Source organism: Oryctolagus cuniculus, chromosome 7, assembly GCF_964237555.1.
Source record: "Oryctolagus cuniculus chromosome 7, mOryCun1.1, whole genome shotgun sequence".
NCBI lineage: Eukaryota > Metazoa > Chordata > Mammalia > Lagomorpha > Leporidae > Oryctolagus > Oryctolagus cuniculus.
Genome location: NC_091438.1, coordinates 41503937 through 41526712, shown reverse-complemented (window position 1 = coordinate 41526712; position 22776 = coordinate 41503937). Strand labels below are relative to the sequence as shown.

The window sequence follows — 22776 nt, the reverse complement described above, 5'->3', positions numbered from 1 at the left end:
TGCTTTTGGCACCTTTGCCTTAAATAACCAAAAATGCATGGATTTATTTATGGGCTGTATATTCTATTCCACTGGCCTATATATCTTTTAAGATTTCAGCACCATGCAATTTTTTTTTGGACAGGCAGAGTGGACAGTGAGAGAGAGAGGCAGAGAGAAAGGTCTTCCTTTTCCGTTGGTTCACCCCACAATGGCTGCTGTGGCCGGCGCGCTGCGGCTGGCGCATCACGCTGATCTGAAGCCAGGAGCCAGGTGCTTCTCCTGGTCTCCCATGCAGGTGCAGGGCCCAAGCACTTGGGCCATCCTCCACTGCACTCCCGGGCCACAGCAGAGAGCTGGCCTGGAAGAGGAGCAACTGGGACTAGAGCTGGTGCCCATATGGGATGCCGGTGCCACAGGTGGAGGATTAACCAAGTGAGCCACGGAGCCGGCCCCTCATTATGTTCTTTAGCTCTAGAAGTTTAGTTTAGTTCTTTCAAAAAACAAAAAAACCAAAAAAACAGTTTCTGTCTGTGTGTTAAGCTTCTAATTTTGTATACTTTTCCCTGAATTCATTTATCTGTCCATCTCTTATAGTACACTGAAATTTTATAAGTTGATTATGTTAATTCTTGGTTATACAGTTTGTAAATCTCCATTTATTTAGGAATATTTACTGACATTTTACTTTTTTTCTTTGCTGGTGTGATGACTCCCTGATTTTTTGTGATCCTGTGATCGTACATTCTAGTCTGCATATTTGAAGAAGTGGTCATATATTTCCATTTCTAGGGACTAGTTTCAGGAGGGAAACCCTTCAACAGTTAGCCCACCTGAGATTCTGTCCAGGCCAACTGCCATGGTTCATGGATGTAATTGCTATTGGGGTCCTTAGGCAGGCTGGCTTGGTATCTGGGTCAGCAGGTGGCTAGGACTGGTGACTGAATTCAAGAGGATGTCCCTAGATGCTGGGTCCAATGGTGTTGAATTGGGAGTTTGAGCTTGCTTGGATAGGCCTGTATCCTGGCCTGTCCAGCCTGCAGCTGGTCCGGAATCCATGATAAATGGAAATGAAGGCTGGGTCCTCCAGAGTAGACCTGAAGTTTGGGTTTATGAGGCACCTTAAGTGCACATCTCTAGTGGCTGGCCTGAAGCCTGAGTATAAAGGAGAGACCTGGCATTGGAGCAAATAGTCACTGAGTGGGATGTATTCCAGGAATGTAAGAGTGGTTCATCATAAGAAAATCAATTAATGGGGCCAGCGCTGTGGCATAGCGGGTAAAGCCGCCACCTGCAGTGCCAGCATCCCTAAGGCTGCTAATTCGAGTCCCGACTGCTCCACTTCTGATCCAGCTCTCTGTTATGGCCTGGGAAAGCAGTAGAAGATGGCCCAAGATGGCCTCTGCACCCACATGAGATACCTGGAAGAAGCTCCTGGCTCCTGACTTTGGATCAGCACAGCGCCAGCTGTTGCGGCCAACTTGGGAGTGAACCAGTGGATGGAAGACCTCTCTCTCTCTGCCTTTCCTCTCTCTGTCAAACTGTGACTTTCAAGTAGAATAAATAAATCTTTAAAAAAAGAAAGTAAATCAATTTATGTAATATTAATGAAATGAAGTGGGGGAAAACATGATAACTTTCAGATGCAGAAAAAAATCATTTGACCAAATTAAACACCCTTTTAGTACTAAAACTAGAAATATATGGAAACTTCCTTAATATGATAAAAGATATTAATAAGAAAAAACCCACAGTGGCTATTAGACTCAATGGTGAAACATTGAATACTTTGCTTTAAATATCACAAACATACAAAAAAAGTCCATTTTCATCATAGTGCTGGAAGTCCTAGCCAGAGAAATTAAACACATAAATTTGAATCTAGTACTGGTAGTCCTAGCCAGAGAAATTAAGCAAAAAAGGAAATGAAAACAGGGCAGAGGTAAGTAAAACTATTTTTATTTGCAGATGACATGACTCTACATGTGGAAAATCCTATAAAGTCAATGAAAAATCTACTAGAACTAATAAATAAATCACCGAAGTTAAAGCAGACCAACATGAAAAAAGCTATTGTGTATCTGTGTACCAGCAATGAGCAGTCTGAAAATGAAGTTAAGAAAAGATTTCATTTACAGTTATACATAAAAAATGCCTAGGAATAAATTTATCCAAGGAGGTAGAGATTTATACACTGAAAACTATAAATATGGCTGGCAAAAATTAAAGAATACCTAAATAATGAAAGACATCCTGTAATGAGATATTACACTCATTACCTTAATGTGAAGAAAAGAAAAATAAGGTGTTGGTGAGGATGTGGATAAATAGGGCCACTTACATTACTGGTGGGAATATAGAATTGTGTAGCTGCTATGAAGAACAGGTGGTTTCTCCAAAAAACAGAATTATCATATGACTGAAAAATTCCACTCCTTGGTTTATATCCAAGGGAAAAGAAACCACATGTCCACACAGAAACTTGTATATGAACGTGTATAGTAGTGTTATTAATAATAATCAAAGAGGGAAATAGCCCAAATATCCAACAGTGGATGATGACTGGGTAAACAAATTGTGGTATACACATGTGGTGGTACATTCATTCCTAAAAGGGGACCAAATGCTGATACATACTACTACTTGAATGAACCACGAAAACATTATGCTAAGTAAATGAAGCCAGACACTAAGGGTTACATATTGTATAACTCCTTTTATATGCTATATCCAAAATATTCAAAACCATAGACACAGAGAGTAGATTTGTAGTTTCCAGGAGCCAAGAGGGGAAAGGCATAGAGTGGATTCTTTATGAATATGAGGTGTTTTTCTAGAGTGATGCAGAGGTGGCAGTTTCAGAACAATGCCAAATGCCATTGAATTGTACCCTACAAACTTAATTGTACGTATAATTTTACCTTAATAAAAAAGGACATATAATTTAGCAGATGCTGGTGCCATTCTTGAAGTATGATAGAAAGGAACAAAAATTTGAAAGCTTTGAAAGGAAAATCCTCTGAAATGAAACAATAATCAGATTTGTCATCTCAATCCTGGAGACTTGAAGATGGTGAAATGACACCCATATACTACTTGACGAAAAGGATACCAATACACACATACTTGCATTGCAGCCTTGAGGTCATCTACTGGCAGGACAAGAGAAACAGTTGTGTTTTTCTGGAGTGATGAATCACCCCCTCCCCTAAACTACAACTGTTCTATCACATCGTTCTAAGTGTCTGTCAGGGTTCTTAGTTCCATGCAACTAATTAGAATTATCAGACTCCCACAAACCATAGAGGGATCAAGATGACCAGACTTTGAGACTACTCATCCGGGAACCACGCTCTAAGTCATACCACCAGGGTTGGTGTAGTTGAAGCTGGCATGTGACTCCTGGGGTAGACATCACAGTCACACCCCTATACCACTTACTATGGACACTTGTCCTGCCTCAGAACTGCGGGCACACTTGCCTCAGATGACTGGATATTCTCATTGCCACAATACTACTGCCACTGGCATAGATCTTGTAGTCCTCCTATCTTCATGTAACAGGCTTATATTTGAAAGTGTGGGGCAGGCCGTTGCCGTGGCTCAATAGGCTAATCTTCCACCTTGCGGCGCCGGCACACCGGGTTCTAGTCCCAGTCGGGGCGCCGGATTCTTTCCCGGTTGCCCCTCTTCCAGGCCAGCTCTCTGCTGTGGCCCGGGAGTGCAGTGGAGGATGGCCCAAGTGCTTGGGCCCTGCACCCCATGGGAGACCAGGAGAAGCACCTAGCTCCTGCCATTGGATCAGCGTGGTGCGCCGGCTGCAGCGCGGCGGCCATTGGAGTGTGAACCAACGGCAAAGGAAGACCTTTCTCTCTGTCTCTCTCTCTCACTGTCCACTCTGCCTGTCAAAAAAAAAAAAAAAAAAAAAAAAAAAAAAAAAGTGTGGGGTAGGTGTGTCTGATTGGAGAAGCCTAGGTCATGTGCTGTCCCAGTTACAAAGGAAGCTGGGAAAGTGTGTATATGGAATTTTTAGCTTCTATAGTGGGACATAGGTTCTGACTCACAAGGTAGGAAATTCTGTTTGCAAGGTAGAAGATTCTCCTGTTTACGGGAAGGAAGTTCCAGTGCCAGGTGATAGTTGTGAAGCCTGTGCCACATCCTTCTTACTTTCTGTACTGCACTTCTGATTCTCTTAGATCTGGCTCGCGTGCTCTTTCTGCAGTCTCATTAAGGGGGAAGCTCCAGGAGGGCGGAGACCTGGCCGGCTTGCTCCTCGCTGTAGCCCAGCAGCCTCAGGAGTACCTTGCTCACTCAACATATATTGACTAAAGCTGGGCTGAGAGCCCAGAAGGGTAAAACTTTGTACCAAACAAGAAGAGTAGAGAATTACTCACGCGTCAAGTGCCTGGTTTGATGATTAGAAGATTATTAGTGAAAGAATCGGGAGCAGTTTCAGAGGGATGATGGACCAAAAGTCACGCCACAGTGAAGTGCGGAAAACTGGTGGCAACAGGGAGAGCAGAAATGGTTGTTTTCAGTGGACACAAACAGGAAGGAAAGTCAGGTTAGTTATCATCTTTCCTGCTTTCCATTTCTTTTCCCTAGAATTAGATCAAGGATCATGTTGGGTGCGGGCACCAAAAGAAGGGAAGAGCAGGAGTCTGGGAGGGTGGCAGACACGTGCTTGAATCCAAGCGGCTGTGTTCTGGGCCAGACCAAGGCCTAGGAAGCTACCTCTGCAGCGTGTCTCCTTGTCTGTAAATACGGATTCATTCTCTTTTGGTAAATATCAAGTTAATGTGACGTGAAAGCATATAGCAGATGCAGCACCCTGCTTATTCTACCCTCTTCCTCCCCTAACTGTAGCTCTTCCTTTCCAGGATTCCAGGCTGTCAAGGACCCCAGCTCTTCTTGCACACTGAACAGCACCATGGGGGGATCTGCCCAGCTGCCGCTGAACTCCTCCTTGGGCCCCGCCATCCGAGAGATTGAGTGGACTTGGTACCGTGGGGATATGCAGAGGCTGCTTCTGGTGTCCTGGAAGCCTGGTAGCCCTAATCCTGAATGGTATGAACTAGAAGACAAATACAAGCGCAGATTCAGCCTGACGGAGCTGGCTTTCTTGAGCATCACAAACCTCACTATGGAGATGAGTGGGCTGTATACAGCAGAAGTCAAATTCCGCTCAGGACAATCCAAGCAGGAGGCCTTTAGGCTTTGTGTATACGGTAAGACGTGCGTCCATGCCCAACCCAGCAGTCCAACTACCACCGTTCTAAAGTGAGCTAGCCTAAACTGATTTCCTCTAATGGTGTGAAGTTCACTTAATAGATGTGTGTAAGTGTAGGCTTTCTGTGATGCCAAAAAAGGAGAAAATACAGGTGGTGAAGAAGACTTATTTAAAATTCCTAACAAAATAAATAAATTAGCCTGAAATCAGGTAAAGGAGCCAACCCCCTTGCAGGAGTTTTTGCATCTCTTCTGATGCTCTAAAAATAAAAGCTAAATTTTGAAGGTACATATTTTAGCAAAAACTAGCTAAACTTTCTTAAAATGTATAATTAAAAGGGCATGAAAATGGGGAAGCAGAGCAACCCCAACCCAAAAGGATAAAGCATTGTTCAATCATACAATGTTGTAATGTTGATTATTAGAAATGTTAAATATCATAAATACAATTAATTGGTTGGTTCAAAACTAGGTTTAAAACTTCTTAAATCTCCATCAGAAGTGGGTAAGAGAGAATGAAAGGACTAGATATTGACAAAGGTGAAGGAAAAACACTAAGTAGGAGATTGACCATTGGAACTGGTCATCAGGTGAAATGCTTTTAGACAAATTGATCTGAAGTTCAGTTGGAGAATTCTCAGCACAAAACTCTGTCCTGGACCCAAGTTGAAGAGGCAGAAGGCGACCCAGCCCCTGGCCCTTGGCTTTCCCTGACCAGTGAGTAAACTGACGTCCTCCAGCAGGAAGCAGGGAGCCCTGGGGAGACAGTGCAGTGGAGAAGGTGGGAGAAGAGAGAGCAGAGTGTGTGTGTGTGTGTGTGTGTGTGTTGCGGGGCGGCGGGGGGGCGGGGGGATGGAGGTATCCAGCCTCCTGGAGCACTCAGTCTATCACCTTGCACCGATTATCGCAGAAGCCTTCTACCTGGCCTCCCTGCTTCTGGCCTCTTCCTCTTTTCGAATCATCCTCCCACAGATGCTCTTTTGATCTTTGAAAGACGCGATTCTCGTTGTAGTCCTGCTCAAAAGGAAACAGTACTGCCTACCCCCTTTCCTGGCAATCAGTGACACTCAGGAAAAGGAGCTCAACCCCACCCCCACAGGGTCTGATTCCTGGCTGCTGCTCCGGCCTCCTCTCCGGCACACTTCTCCCATGCGCCGTGCTCTGAATCTGCTAGCCTTCCCCTCACCCACCTGGCCCTTTCTCCTCTTTGCTGTGTGCTGGTGGTTTTCCAGGGAATATCCATCTCCCACCTCTCCCCTGCACAACCCACAATTCCTCACCTGGTGCGGGTTGGGGAGGGATGAGGGACTTTAACATGGGATGTGGGAAAACTTGTAACAAGAGCCTGTGTGGACTGGGTTGAGTGTCCAAATTGAGGGTGGAGAATATGCCAGTTGCCTCCCTGGCCTCCAGCTTTTCATTCTTGATCTTATTCTTTCTCTTGTTCTTCTTGACTGATAAATTCATGGCTTAGCTTTTACAGTAACATCAAACAGTTTTATCACATTTTTTTTTTGGGAATCAAGACATGGAAATATCAAATTAGGTTGATAAAGACAGTTTACAGTATCAAGATACACAGATCTCCTGGGGCAGAGATCAGTAAGGAGTTTTGGTCCTCTTGCTTGCTGGATTGAGGAAGCTGATGCGTACTCTCCTCTCTCTGGTGGGACCAGATACTCTCAAATTCATTCTCTCTCTCTCTCTCTCTCTCTCTCTCTCATCAGCTTTGCTCCCTTAGGCTTCCCATGCAGTCCTTTGGCAGCTTTGGGTCCCGTCCACCCAGAGAACAAAGGGACTTTCTTCACCCACTCCACCCAGGGGCCTTTCCAGGCCTCTCAGGCTTAGGCCCCTTGCTCACCCTCTCAGGGGAACAGCGTATTCTGACTGGCGAGACCTGAGCCTTCTGCTCTCCCCCATTACCAGAGTCAGAGTGTGTGATTGACAATCATGCAAAACACAAGGTTGGAGCAGAGGAGAAGGTACCAGAAAAAATAGAAGTACCATCAGCTGGTTTCCTTCCATTCTCCTTTTCATTCCCTGACAATCCACCAGTGCCCAATGAAATCTTCCAGCAGCACCTGCCCACTCCCTGTCCCTGTAGAACTAACCGCTCCTCTCAGCACTCGATCCCATCTTCTGCTGTTTCTAGGCAGTGTTCATCATATCAAAGCCTTGTCCAGGTGCTGTTTCTCCCTTAACTCTTGGCTTTCAGAACTAACTGTCCTAAATAATGATGATCTCATCTTTCTTCTCTCAGAATGAGCCTTTCCATTTCAAACTCTCAAGATTCTTTGAAAACATTTTTTTTTTCTAGAGCTTGATTCTCTCTGCCTTGCACTGGAGCCACCCGTGTGGTCAGTTCTCGCCTGTAGGGTAGGATCTGCCCTCTGCCCTCTTTGGCATGTACTGTTCATTACACAGCTCCAGTGGGCATTCTGAAAATATTCCATCAGCCAAATAAATTTAAGCAATATTGAAAGGAGTCCTACAGAAGCATATTCAATTTTTCTAGGCTTTTTCCTACTGAAACTTGATTCATAGTCCTTCACCCATTGAGAAGTATATATAATAAAATTCATATAAACCAATTGCTGAGTGAATATTTTTAATGCCTAAGAGCATGAACTATCAAAACACTCCACTATGATTCATACCATTTTCTAATAGAGATTCCACTTAGTTTTATATTTAAATTATTACCTTTTCATTAAAGTAAAATCCTTTGAAGAAGCTACTTAAAAATATTTCTACCAGGTTTATATTCATTGAGTCTTGGGAAGGGCCTGAGAAATTTTTTTAAAGATTTATTTATTTATTTGAAGGGTGGCATTAGAGAGGTAGAGGCAGAGAGAGAGGTCTTCCATTTACTGGTTCACTCCCTAGGTGACTGCAACAGCCAGAGCTGTGCTGATCAGGAGCCAAGAGCCAGGAGCTTCTTATGGGTCTCCCACGTGGGTGCAGGGGCCCAAGAACTTGAGCCATCTTCTGCTGCTTTCCCAGGCCATAGCAGAGAGCTGGATCAGAAGTAGAGCAGCTGAGACTTGAACAAGTGCCCACATGGGATGCTACTGCAGGCAGCGGCTTTATCTGCTACACCACAGTGTTGGCTCAGAGAATTTGTTTTTAATAACTGTCCTAAATCAGTGATTGACAAATTATGGCCATGGGCCAAATTCAGCCCAATGCTTGTTTTTGTAAATAAGGTTTCACTGGAATATAGCCACATCCGTTCACTTCCATATTGTATTTGATGTGTCCTGTGATCCTATACCTTCTGTAACTTAAATTATTTACCCTGTGGACCTTTATGGAAAAATTGGCCTCTCCCTGCCCTTGCTGCTCCTGGTGACACATCTGACCCTTGCAATGCCATAGGGTTGTAATGAAGATTAAATGAGTTCATAGGAAGACCTTGGAGCTGGGCCTGGAAATTTATCCCTGCTCAATCAATGCTAGCTATTGTTGTCTTTTCATTTGCTAATGGAGTAAGTGACGTTGATAAATTTCCTAATTATAATAGTTCATGTTCCCATAATAAACCAAACTCGATTGTGATGGATTGTGAGATTATATTTGCTGACACTTAATCTAGGGATTTAAAGTTTTCTATTTATACTGACATTAATCCATAGACTTGCAAGTGTGTTTCTCTTGCTCTGTTTTGTTTTTGGCATTCTCCCTATCTGATGTGAGTCTTAAATTATACTTTCAGATTGATCTGAGGATCTGGAACAGTGTATGGAACACAAATTTTTATTTTCCTTGGCTATTTGGTAGCACTCACTGTAAAACCTTTCTAATTTCTTCTGAGGCTGTGATGATGGGTTTGTTCAGGTTTACTGCCTCCTCTTAATTGAATTTATATTGTTTATACCTTCCTGGAAAAGCGCTGTTGATTTACATTTTCAAATCTGTGATGTACATTTGTACATGGCATTTTCTTAAACTTTTAAATAATATCTTCTGTATCTTTAGCTATATCTCAATTCTCATTCCTAATGTCATTTACTTAGGACTTTCATTTTTAGTCATATCTATCCGTATTTTTTCTTTTAATTGATACTTTAAGAAAATCAATTTTTGGTTTTTCTGATTGAATGTCTCCTTTTTAATTGCTTCAGTGTGCACAAATTACAAAAATGTTTGATTGCACTGAACATAAGACTTGATTTTAAAAGACCTAAATGAGGGGGCTTATTTTTCTCCTGTCTGAGAAGTCTGGGCGGAACATTTGCCAGTGCTGGTGCAGGTGCTCAGCTTCATCACTGGGGACCTGGGCTCGCTCTTTCTTTCTGCTCTGTCGTCCTTGCAAAGGTTCTGACCATCATGCTTGTTGCCTCATGGCCCCAAGGTGGCTGCTACTCCAGACAGCACCCACAGTCATGACAGCAAGGGAGGAGGACAATTGGACAGATCTTTCTTGCTTTGAGGCTGTGTCTTTTCAGGAGCGAACACCTTTCTTCCCACCCAGAAGATTCTGTCTTGCTTCGCTGGTCAGAATTGCAGCCACAGGAATGACTGAGAAATGGAGAACCTCGCTGTCCAGACTGCAGAACAGAGAAGTCAATGGCAGAGCGGGACTGGCAGTGAGTGTGCAGGGAGCTGCCTCCTTGCGTGGCCTCCTGGCCATTCAGATCTGTTTGCACCTGTTACCCATCCTCCACTCTGGTCTGTTCATACCTGTCCTTCCTAAAACAGTGCATTTGGTAAGTTGTCCTTGAACTTCCAGGGAGTTTTGTTCCATTTTAATTTGCAGAACTTTGCACACTTCCAAGCAGTGTTATCAGTTGTTAGGTCTATAGGGAATCTCTGTCTCACTTGCTCTTTTTAATCTTAAATTTTATTTTGTCTGTAGTAACTATTTTGATATTTGCAGTAATCTCGTTGACATTTTCCCAGTCTGTCTTTTCCCCTCTTTCTTTTTAGTCTTTCTGTGTCATTAGGTAATGTAAATAGCACACATTGGATTCACATAATCTGAGAGTCTTGGCCTTTTAATGGGGGGATTTAATACATTAAAATATACTTCAATTTTGTTTTAGGTGTATGGACCTATTGCTTACATCTTATTTAATGTTTCTGTATATCATTGTTTGTTTTTCTTTGACTGCTTTGTTGGGTTCATAGAATTTTCTTTGATTCAAACTTCTCTAATAGTCTGGAAGTTATAAAACCTTAGATTTTCATCCTTCTGATTACTAAACAAATTTTTACTGCAATATTTCAAGATACTCATTATTTTTTCTTCCTTTCAGTGCAACAAGAAGTTGAACACATTTTTTTCATCATAATCTCAATCTCTCTCATATTCTGGTCATTATATACACATGCAATTATATAAATATGTGAACACACATAGATACACAAGGGTACTCCAACAAGTTTGTGGAAAATGGAATTAAATTGATAGATTTATTTTAGTGAAAAATATTTGGAATTCATACATAATTTTTCATAGTAGGTTATTCATACAATTTTTTGAAATAATATTTGGGGGCTGGCGCTGTGGCGCAGCGAGTTAAAGCCCCAGCCTGCAGTGCTGGCATCCCATATGGGCGCCGATTCAAGTTCTGGCTGCTCCACTTCTGATCCAGCTCTCTGCTATGGCCTGGGAAAGCAGCAGCAGATGGCTCAAGTCCTTGGGCCCCTGCATCCTCACGAGAGACCCAGAGGAAGCTCCTGGCTCCTGGCTTCGGATCAGCTCAGCTCCAGCCATTGTAGTCATCTGGGGAATAAACAAGCAGATGGAAGACCTCTCTCTCTCTCGCTCTACCTCTCTCACTCTACTTCTTTCTGTAACTCTTTCAAATAAATAAAATAAATCTTTAGAAAAAAGAAATAATATTTGATACATTATATTTATAATATCATGATTATTTTTACTTAACTGTAAATCTCATTGATTTCTTTGATTAGTGCTATACCTTATTGCTTTCTCATTTTTGAAGTCATTTTTTCCTGCACATTCCTGAATTTCTTTTAGCGGCAATTAGCATCCTAAGCACTCACATGTGCTAAAGTGTCTTAGTTTTGCCCCTTTAGTTAAAGGCTGGGTGGGAGATCATAGATCATAGAAATCATAGAAATTCTCCATGACTTGGAGGAGTTATGGGAAAGCAGTGAGGGGCCAAGGCAACTTGGGGAAGTCGAGGAAGTGAGTCTCACCTTGCTCTGTGGAGTAGATGGACAGTGAGATGCTCCAGGTCCCTTCCTGAGTCAGGGAAGAACCTCAACCATCTGCCCCTGGGCGGGCAGTGAGAACCCACTGGTCCAGGAGATGGGGCAGGCTCTGTCCCCAGGCCTGACCTTAAGACAATGGGCAACCTCCCTTGGCTGCATCACGTGGGGGAGAGTGATCGATAGACTCTGGTGAACCTGCAGTCCTGAAGCTCAGTTTCTCTTTTGTCTTTCTTCCCCCAGAGCCTGTCCCACATCCCCAAATCCTGATTCATTCATCATCTAACACATTAGGCTGGTGCAATGTCACCCTGGAGTGTGGGACCCCAGGGGCCAGAGAAGACCTCACTGTGACCTGGATGAGCAAAGACTCCTACGTGGAGCTGGAGCAGAGAGGGACACTGGGGTCAGCCCCCAACTCCAGGAATCTAAGCCTGAGTTTGCCCATAAACCAGTTGAATGGCCATGGCACCTGTGTGGTCAGTAATCCTGTGGACCAGAAGAATGCCGTGTTAGACCTGAGCAGCATCTGTCAGTGGCATGGTGAGTGTGATCGACGAGCAAGGGTGATGCAAATCAGTGGCAGAGAATGCACGGAGAATGCGGGATGGGACTGAGTACATGGTAAGGAAGCTCCCACAGGGAAACCCAAGAGCCTGCACCTTGACGAATGATCGCATCCTTGCTGCAGTCTTCAAACCTACAAGCGCAGAAATTGTGCCAACATTGGGAGACTGCTGCACCACCCAGAGCGTAAACGTGGCACCAGGACATGGAGCCCCCTGTTCCCAGCATCAAGGAGCCTGGGAGGCTGAATGAGCCATCAGAATCCAAAGGGGGATGAGATTTGAGGAACAAGGAGTGATGAGCTTCCGGGACTCCCCCAGCCCAGTCCTAGGATGCGCAGGGGCCCTCCCTGGATGGCCCAGGCAGGCGGATGGATGCCTGGCATGGCTGCTGCCCGCTGGGCACGCCCTTTCTGAGCTTGATCCTCCCCTTTGAATGCACAGGCCACACCCAGCCTGCTCTGAGCAGTGTGAGCTGTGGTGACCCTGTGCTCACCACGATCATTCAGGACCTCATGTCCCTCAGTTGGCCTCTGGGGTCAACTCGGCTGTGTCCAGGGTGGGTTAGGGTTGTGTGCTGAGCCTCTGGGCCTTCCTGCCATCAGATGCTTTTTCCCAGGAAGAACTGAAGCAACAAAGGAGGTCTCATCCGGTCGGCTGCTCTGTCCTGCCAGAGTCGTCCTGGGCTCCGCTTGCGCACATGGGGCTCTCATCTGAACAGTCTCCTCCTGGCCATTTCCACATGGATTCCTCCAGGGAGCGCACAACTTGCAAACCTCCCTGCATGCCTGCCATGTGCCTGAGGGGAGTGCAGTGAAAATGAAGACAAGTCTCTGCCCTCAAGGCACTTAGGGCAGCAGGGGCAATGCCGGCAATGTCTGTGTGGCCTTGGACAAACCACTGAAGTTTTTGAGGCTTTCTGTCTAGAAGAGGGATGATAATTCCACCTACTTCATCAGGTTGTTAAAAGAATTAAGAGGAGTAGGGGGTAAAGCCGCCACTGTGATGCTGGCATCCCATATGAACTCCGGTTTGAGACCCAGCTGCTTCTCTTCTTCTTCTTCTTCTTCTTCTTCTTCTTCTTCTTCTTCTTCTTCTTCTTCTTCTTCTAAAAATATTTTATTTATCTATTTGAAAGTCAGAGTCACTCTGAAAGAGAAGGAGAGGCAGGGAGAGAGAGAGGTCTTCCATCCGATGGTTCATTCCCCAGTTGGCCACAATGGCAGGAGCTGTGAGGATCTGAAACCAGGAACCAGGAGCTTCCTCCAGGTCTTTTTATGCAGGTGCAGGGGCCCAATAACTTGAGCATCTTCTACTGCTTTCCCAGGCCATAGCACAGAGCTGGATTGGAAGTGGAGCGGGGGGTATTGAACCATTGCCCATAAGGGATGCCGGCACTGCAGGTGGTAGCTTTACCTGCTATGCCACAGCACCAGTCCTGCTTCAGTTCTGATCCAGCTCCCTGCTAACACACCTGGTAAAGCAGAAGATGGCCCAAGTCCTTGGGCCCCTGCACTCATGTAGGAGACCTGGAAGAAACTCCTGGCTTCAGTCTGGCCCAGCCCTGGCTGTTGTGCCCGTTTGGGGAGTGACTTAGTGGATAGAAGACCTCTCTTTTTGTCTTTCTTTCTCTCTCTAACTCTGCCTTTCAAATAAATAAAATAAATCTTCAAAAAAAATTAAAAGAGATAATCTATGAGGCTACTTCAAGTTCATGGAAAATGGAATTAAAAGATAAGTTTATCAGTGCAAAAATTTAAGTACACCTGTAGTTATTTTCATAATACACATTTCTATGAAGTTTCAAAATTTTGGCATCAAAATCAATTTATCTTTTAATTAATTCCAATGAACTTTTTGAAGAATCTTCATATGTAAAGGGATAGCAGTATGACACATAATCTGTCCATAATGAGAATGTGGGTGAAGAGGAGGAATACATTTCTAAATATAAAGCCAGATGCTAAATGCTGAAGTCAAGGCAAATACCGAGTGTAGTTCAAGAAAATCAAAAGAATTTGAGAAACTGTTATAGGAGTTGGGACAGGTATCAAAGAAGTAGCATACCTGCATGGGGCCTTGAGGGGTGAATAGCAGTTTTTTTATGGCAGTAACAGGAAGACTGCCCAGAGAAAGCCACATGCAGATCCCCCCATCCTCTCCCGCTCTTGGAAGGTACTTTCCTCCCGGAGGCCTGAGTGGAGGAGAGGGAGGCAGACTGAGGGGTGGGCAGAGGCACCCTGCCAGTGGGGGTCTCCTGCGCAGAGATGGGACAGAAAGCCTGGTGGGAGAAACACTGCAGGTGCGGCCAGTGTGCAGAGACTGGAAGGAGCCAAGCCACCCAGGTTGCAGCAAGGTTGCAACAGGCCCTGAGCCAGAGTGGGCTCACTCCCCATCAGCCTGACAGGCCCGAGGGAGGCGGATCTGACACCTGCTTCTCTTTGACCCCAGGTTCTCTTCAGATCGAATGGCTGTGGAAAGTCATCCTTATCTTGGTTCTGATGGTGAGCATGGGGACTGGCGTGTGGGTCTGGAGGCGGAGGAAGATGGAGACCGAGAGAGGCAAGTGCTGGGGAGACTGAGGATGGTGGCCCCTGCGGGAGGGCCTGTGGGTGGAGAAGCCCCGGAAGAAGGGACCGATAGGACCTCACTCGCTTCTCCTGTGGATCTTCCCTGGTAGAAGCCTGGGGTAGAGCAGTGCCGAGGGTGGGAGCTGTGTGAATGCCCAGAAGGTAAAGGTAGTGGGTGGCGGGAGCAGGGCAGGAGTGCAGGGCCCGAGCTGGGCCCGAGCAGGGCTCACCTAGATTGCACCTTGTTGTTCAGCAGCTGCTGCCCGGGCCCTTCCCACAGGGGGCCAGGCCAACCTTCAGACCAGTGCCCTTGACTTTGTCTATGCGGAGATCAACCTCCTGAGTCCTCCAAAGGTGAGTCTGCAGGGATCCAATCAGTGAGGCCGGTGAGTGCCAGGGATCCAATCAGTGAGGCCAGTGAGTGCCAGGGATCCAATCAGTGAGGCCAGTGAGTGCCAGGGATCCAATCAGTGAGGCTGGAGAGTGCCAGGGATCCAATCAGTGAGGCCAGAAAGTGCCAGGGATCCAATCGGTGAGGCCGGAGAGTGCTAGAATGCTAGAAGCCAGGGGTGCCGGGAAGTCTAGGCTGCTCTGCTCCACCGTCAGACTTGGGTCCCAACCTGGCCTTGCACTATATGGGCACCCACAGCACATTGGGAGCTGGGATACAAAGGGAGGACACCTCGCAGGTACATCTCGGCCACCACGACCTCGTCAGGGCTGGGGTGGGGGTAGAACAGGGCAGAGGAGGAGTAAGGCTGAGTGAGGTGAGTGACTGGCCCAAGACCACACAGCTCAGCTGGGGGTGGAAGTGAGCCAAGAAGCCTAGAGGGGCTTCCCACCCACGGGCTGAGACTCAGGCCACAGGCCAGGCAAGAGCGGAAGTGACCTTGGGTCTGCCCTCTGTCCAAGGCCTAAAGCTGTCCAAGGCCAGCGACCCCAGCGGTACCTGGAGGCAAGTGGATGCCAGGCTCTGAGGGGCATCCACCAAGTCCCTGTTCTCCCCACCCTCCAGCCCCTCTCCCTGACCTGCCTGAGTCTCACCCTGAACGGTGCGTCAGCACCTCCCATGGGTGCTTGCCCTCTGATTGCACTGAAGGGCGAGGCTGGAGACAGGACCAGCGAGGCCAGGAGAGGGCACTGCAGGGGCTTCCTCAGCGGCAGTGGCTCTCCAACTTGGGCTCACGTCCGAATTGCCTAGAGGGCTTAGGAGAAGCTCGCTAGGTCCACTCAAGGGTCTAGGTTAGGCTTGGCATTTCCCATTTGTCCCAGATTCCCAGGGCATGCTGACCTTCCTGGCCTCACCTTGAAAAATTGTGAAATTGTGTCCACAAGTGGTTTTTAGAAAGACCATGAATAATATGTGTTATAAGAAACTGTGCTTAGCTTTCAAAATTGTTTGTTTCAAAATATCCTTTAATCCCATTGTCCATGAGCGTTTTCAAGCCTCCCTGTCGAGGACACACTGATAGGAATAGAGGTGGGGTGAGGAGAATAGCAAGCAAGATAATGCCATCTATGATGTGTTAGCTGATTCTAAGCGCTAAGGAGAGGGAGGATGGGGAAGGTGGGGAGGGGTGGGGGATGGGGGGCTTGCAGTTTTAATGAGCGCTGTGGAGGAGAGCAGGGACGAGGGAGTAAGTGCTGGGCAGGTCTTGGGTGGTGGAGGCAAGGGGTAGCATCCTGGGCAGAGGACAGAGCCTAGTGCAGAGACTCTGTGTGGGTCTGGGCTGCGGCTGCAGGCCGGGGAGTTAGCAGAGTTGACAGCCAGAGCCACCTGATTGAATTTTGCACCACCCACACAGAGATGGAGTCTGATGGACTCCTCTACCTACGTCTTCGAAGCTGACCATGCCCACTCTCCAACCCCACTTGAATTGCAGGGTGACACGGAGGAGGGCGGCTGCCATGCACAGAGCCCCGAGTTTGCTCCAGAGGCCCACACTATCTACAAGGAGTTGCACTTGAACCCAGGGCCCACAGGAGACACCTAGACCAAAAAGACACTGGGGTGGTGAAGGACTTGGTACAATCTGCCGTGTCTCCCCCTTCACCCTAGAGTCTTCAGAGACCGCTCCCAGAGGCAGAGCTGGGACTGGACCCCCCCCTCCCCCTGATCCATCCCATGAGACAGTGAAGTGGCACGAGCAGCTCCCCTGGGAAGACACAGCTGTTGGGATGGAGTCCCCTTCATAATTCACCTTGACACTTAATCCTTAAGGCACAGTGTTAAGGCGTGTGGTGCTTGGTAAGGGATTGAGTCACGAGGATCACGGCCTCATGAGTGGGGTCCGGTTCCCTTATAAAAGTTCACCTCTTTCTGCCTGTCCACCTTCTGCTGGGTGAGGACACAGACTTTGCACTCTCTAGAGGACACTGTGGGAAGGCAGCCTGCGGGCAGCAGACTGTGCCTCTTATCAGACACCAGGTGCTGAACTCCGCTGGTGTCTTGATTGTGGCTTCTCAGCCTTTAGAAATAAGTTTCTGTCTGACCAGTCTGTGGTATTTTGCTATAGCAGTACCAATGGACCGAGAGTGTTCTCGCTTCACTGGTTACGAGCAGACACTGCTACTCGAACGTCCAAGTGTGAGAGGCAGACGCTTAAGAGGTCAGCCACGACTTCCGACCAACTTCGTGCATATTAGGGAGGACGCATGGTCAGGGAGGGCCTTCGGAGAGACAGTCAGGGAGAGAGGTGCTTCCCTGGAGTGTCTGCGAGGAGCCCGCTGCCCACCAGTGGGGAGGAGGTGGCCCTTGAATGTGCAAAAGCAGGAGTCCTGTGGAGACAGGAGCTGGGTCGGCAGAGGGAAGGGAAGGAGATATTTCTCCTGCACCACCGCCCACCAGGCTTCATTCTGAGTATGTGAATGCCCTAGCTCAGGCTTTCGCAAAACCTAACTTATTCCAAGACCCTTTTGCTTTTGTTACATAACATATACTACATACAAAAGCAAAAAAGTATATCTTGTTGAAATTGTGATGTTCAATTAATTTGTTGATATAGTTAATAGGTACTTACTTCAATATATCTTATAATCATTTGGTAACAATAAAAAAATACATATATACCATATATATGAAGCCATGCCACTAAGTTTCCCTGCTGTTTATAAAGTTTTTTATTTATCTCAATGAATTTCTAGGTAAGTAACCGTATTATCAACAAATGATTAAAACTTCTGCTTCTTTCCAATCATTGTGCCTCATTCTTTCCTCTAGCATAACGGCATTAGTTAATACCCTCCAAACCAAATAAATGACAGTGACAAGAAAATATGTCCTGCTTTGTTGTTAATTTTAATATAAATGGTTTCCCTTTTAAGTGTGATTTTGGGAGATCAAAGACTATATATATATATATATATATATATACACACACACATACATATATATATATTACCGTGTTAAGAAAGTATTTACAGCATCCTATTTTATTGCAAGTTTCACCAAAAAGAAAACATCAAATGTTATCATTTTCCTTTCAATATCTATGAATATATGGTATTGGTTTTCTGTTTCTCATGCATCAATAATCAATAGATTTTCATTGCATTATTGGAACAAGCCCCAGCAGATGTAACATTCTTTTGATTAGCAACTGTTTGAAAATACTTTTATTTGGGGCTTTTGCATAATTAATTATTTATAAATAAAATTCTCCTGTAGCTTCTTTTTTTAAAAGATTTTTAAATTTCTTTAAGAGGTAGAGTTACAGACAGAGGGAGAGTCAGAATGGTCTTCCATCTGCTGGTTCACTCCCCAAATGGCCACAATGGCCAGAGCTGAGCAAATCCGAAGGCAGGGGCCAGGAGCCAGGAGCTTCTTCTGGGTCTCCTATGCAAGTGCAGGGGCCATCTTCCACTGCTTTCCCAGGCAACAAGAAGAGAGCTGGATTGGAAAAGGAGCAGCCAGGATGTGAACTGGCACCCACAGGGATTGCTGGCGCCACAGGTAGAGGCTTACGCTACTATGCTACACAGCACTGGTCCCTTCCTGTGGTTTCTTATGCTTTGTATTGTCAGTTTAATGCATGCATTATGCTGGTAAAGTATGTCCTTTACCTTCACTTCTTATACTAATTGAATTAAAATTTGCTTTATAGTCCAAAAAAGGAATATCTTTAGAGAAGAGTTGTCAGGGTTGGCACTGTGGCATAGTAGACTAAGCCTCTGCCTGTGGTGCTGGTATCCTATACGGGCGCCTGTTCAAGTCTTGGCTGCTCCTCTTCCAACCCAGTCCTCTGCTAATGGCCTGAGAAGGCAGTAGAATATGGCCCAAGTACTTGGGTCACTGCACCCTTGGGGGAGACCCGGAAGAAACTCCTGGCTCCTGGCTTTGGATTAGCCCAGCTGTGGCCATTGTGGCCATTTGTAGAATGAACCAGAGGATGAAAGATCTCTCTCTGTCTCTTCCTCTCTCTGTAACTCTGCTTTGCACATAACTAAATAAACCTTAAAAAAAGAGAAGAGTTGTTATTGCAAGGTGTCCGGCGCGTAACAAATCTTCCCAGGCAGACAAATCAACTAATTAACAAGCTTTTATTGGGATTCCGCTCCCGGGCGAGCTTCCCCAGTCCCAACAGAGCGAGGGGCTGGGAAAATCACATGTCAGAGATTGGGAGAGCTCCTTTTATAGATTCAGGGCATGGGGGTTAAAGGTTGAGGCGGGTCTGATCCTCATTGGTTGACCTTTAGGCACCTGCGGGGACCTTGACAAGGACTCTCCATTCCCGGAAGTATAGGCCTTCCCTCCTTGCGGATCCCAAAGCTACCAGTTATTACCCAGTATTGATTTAAATTATTTTATTATGCCCCTTAAATTTATTAAAATATAATACCATGTATAAGTATCTTATGTATGTTATAAACCAAAAAGTGTATGTGAAATAAATAAAAAATGGTAAAACAATGAAGCAATGGTTGTTCAAATTAATTTTCTGTAATTTAAATTTTTAACTTTAAAATTATTTATTTATTTATTTTGTTGGGCCTGAGCGAGTGCAAACAGAGGAGCACCACACATTGACAAAATTTGATGGTCTTTTATCACTGGTGGTGGAGAGTGGGCTTATGCTCTAAAGAACTCAAGACTCTGAAGCTCAGAGCAAAAAGGTTTATAAAGGCAAAAAGCACAAGGAGGGGAAGGGGGAATACATGGTTGCTAGGATCGGGAGGAATACATACTTATTAAGGTCAAGCTGAACTAAGTCACAGTCTTGACAATGGAAAAACTACATTGTAACATTAGTGCAGGCACAGCCTCTCTGTTTTAAGCCTGAGTGGTCATGCTAGGGAGCTTCCATGTTCTGCCAAATGGGATACAGTGTTATGCTATTGTCTGAGTTTTCGACCATAGTTAGTTTCAGACCAGAGTCTCATGGTGGGGTGCTTTCTCAAGATGGCCTCTTGGGTGCTCTGAAATGGAGTCCCTCTTGTCAGAGTGTCACTTCAATTTGAAAGGTGGAGAGACAGAGACCCAGCTCCTCATCCTCTGGGTACCCGGCCCAGGCAGAAGCTAGGAGCCAGGAACTCAATACAAGTCTCCCAAGTGTGGCAGGGTCCTAATTGCTTGAGTCATCACTGCTGCCTCTCAGGTTGGGGTCCACATTAGCAGGAATTCTCAGTCAGAAGTGGACCCAGGCATTCTAACTAGTGTCTTCACTGCTAGGCAGAATGCCTACCCCAAAGTAATTTTCAAACCTACAAATTCAATGTAATATGTTGGGTGTTTTTGTTTCACGGAAATTAAATCAGTGACAGTGGGATTGAAGGACCAAATGCAGAGCTTCACCTCCAATATCATATTTAATTTTTTTTTTTTTGGACAGGCAGAGTGGACAGTGAGAGAGAGAGACAGAGAGAAAGGTCTTCCTTTGCCGTTGGTTCACCCTCCAATGGCCGCCGCGGCCGGCGCACCGCACTGATCCGATGGCAGGAGCCAGGTGCTTCTCCTGGTCTCCCATGGGGTGCAGGGCCCAAGCACTTGGGCCATCCTCCACTGCACTCCCGGGCCACAGCAGAGAGCTGGCCTGGAAGAGGGGCAACCGGGACAGAATCCGGTGCCCCAACCGGGACTAGAACCCGGTGTGCCGGCGCCACAAGGTGGAGGATTAGCCTAGTGAGCCGCAGCGCCGGCCCTAAAGATAACCTCATTCTTAACAAAACTCTCCTAGGTGACAACTGATCTATAAAACAGAAAAAAGTAACACCACAGCATTATTGAAATTGTCACTCAATGTGTCTCTATCTACTTATTATTGTAATCATGGAACCAAAGAGTTCTCCCGTGGGTGTTTGCTACCATCATGGTGTTCAGTGCACTAAGGCCAGTGAACCTTGTGGGCTTCTGCACAGATACAACCCCGTCTCTAGGCTGGAAAGTCAGATATGCCCCTGGCAGCTTCCGAGCAGAGACTGGGCTTGGGCACACCTGTCTGCGAGGTGCTGTGGGGCAGAAATGGGCCAATTCACTGAGCGAACAAGTCATTGAAATTATAGAAGCTATCCATTACAGAAACTTCTTTAGACTGTATACAGCCTAAAATACAGAGGCAGAATGGTTGAAACAATGGTCTTTGAAGATTTGTTCACTTTAGTTGGCAGGTATTCGTTGTTCTTCCGAAGAGCACCTTAAACAGTGTTCTCCTCTCTGCTCATCTCCCTTTTACTAGAAAGAGCAGTCAGTTCCTGAGGGGTCTGAATTGCAGGTTCCTGAGAGAGGGAGGCTGAGGGGCAGAGGGATGAGGAGACTGACAGGAAGAGACTGGGCCAGAGAGGGAGCCTGAAGCCAGAACCCAGGAGTCATCACTGACTGAGGTTCTCACAGGACCTACTGACAAATCTGATTCAAGTAACTATAAATATTATCAATAGTTGACAGAATAAATGTGAATTTAGCAAATTGGTGATTCTGTGATTTGCTTATTTTAAAAATGGATTCTTGAAGATTCCAAAATGGTGGGATAGAGAAGGAGCTTACTACTCTAGTCTAGGAGAAGATAGTTAAAAAAAGTTGAGAGAGTGCAATCTCAGGGAAGAGTTAGGGAGAAAACTGCAGTGGAAACTCCACGGAAGTTAGAGGGACATTGTAGATCTACGTGAAAGGTGTGGATGTGCAGCATAAGCACGGACACAACACAGGACCCCAGCAGCCAAGAGCCTCAGCACCAGCTTTGGAGAGTGAAGTGAGACCAGACTGCAGCAGCCCAAGCCACTGGTGATAAAGCTGAGAGGACACACCTGAGTCTGGCTGGGAGGACTGAAAGGGGCTGGGTGCTCTTGTAGGACTGTGAGGTGCCCCAGCCTCCCAGCACATCACAAGCTCTGGGGCTTAGGCTGTGTGGGTGGAATACCTAGAGGCAGCTGGCTCTGGGAGCCTCTCTGCCTCTCTGTGGATGGGATGGACTGGCAGGGCAGAGTGGATTCTTGGCATTCCATGACTGTGGGAGCCTTGTGTGCTGGGAATGTGGGAACATGGAATGTGTGGGAGGGTGCAAGCTATGGTGGGTCTCTGGGCAGGCACTATGGGCGGCTCCACATGCACGGAGCTCCCTGATTGCCTTGGCTGGGCCATTGCTGTGGGATCTGTGCTCACACTGAGGCCTGCATGGATCCTTTGTGTAGCTCTTGTGGCAGTGTGGTTGAATATTGTGCCCACTAGGGCTAGTACCTGGGCATTGGTTGCCTTGGAGGACAGAAGGAGGGAGTGAGACTATGACAAAAGAGCTGATCAAACTCTCTCCTCTGATAAAAACAAACAAACAAACAAACAAAAAAAGAGATTACCATGCCCAACTTGGGTGTCACCTTGGACACTCCTCTCACTCTGGAGCACTGAACAGAGCTCCCTGACCAAACCCAGCACATGCCTCTAGGTATTCACTGAAAGAGCAGACACTCCATTAAGCCTCAGAGGGATAGCCCCTCCCCTGCAAGTGTGCTCAGTCTCAGGCTGCCCTGCCCCCCAAAACAGCAGCAGTCCCCAGTCTGTCTCCCACAGAATGGTGCAGAAATTTTCATTTTTCACTATTATAGCCTGCATAAGTTCCAATATATGTGCTCCTGTAGGCATGGAAAGAGAGAATGGATTAGAAGGCCTTTTAAAAAGTGAAATATTTACAGAAAACTTCCCCAGTTTGGAGAAAGAGACATCAAAGACAGGAAGCACACCGAACTCCTAACAGACATGACCAGAAAAGATCTTCACCATGACACATTGTAGTCAAACTTTCCACAGTAAACATAAAGAAAAG

At 46.2% G+C, this 22776-nt stretch overlaps 1 protein-coding gene across 5 annotated transcripts in view; it reads left to right on the top strand.

The window, feature by feature from the left end:
- Positions 1-17799, top strand: part of LOC103350037 (SLAM family member 9) — a 28766-nt gene extending 10967 nt beyond the window's left edge. For 3 of the 5 annotated variants that reach the window (XM_008264267.4, XM_070076878.1, XM_070076879.1), the window contains exons 2-6: positions 4860-5207; positions 11632-11931; positions 14406-14516; positions 14778-14878; positions 16408-17799. In XM_008264267.4, coding sequence (XP_008262489.2) covers positions 4860-5207; positions 11632-11931; positions 14406-14516; positions 14778-14878; positions 16408-16518 — 971 coding nt within the window. In that variant the 3' untranslated portion in view covers positions 16519-17799. The remainder of the gene's footprint in view (positions 1-4859; positions 5208-11631; positions 11932-14405; positions 14517-14777; positions 14879-16407) is intronic. The other 2 variants (XM_008264268.4, XM_070076880.1) reach the window with 1 other exon arrangement.
- The last annotated feature ends 4977 nt before the right edge of the window (positions 17800-22776 follow it).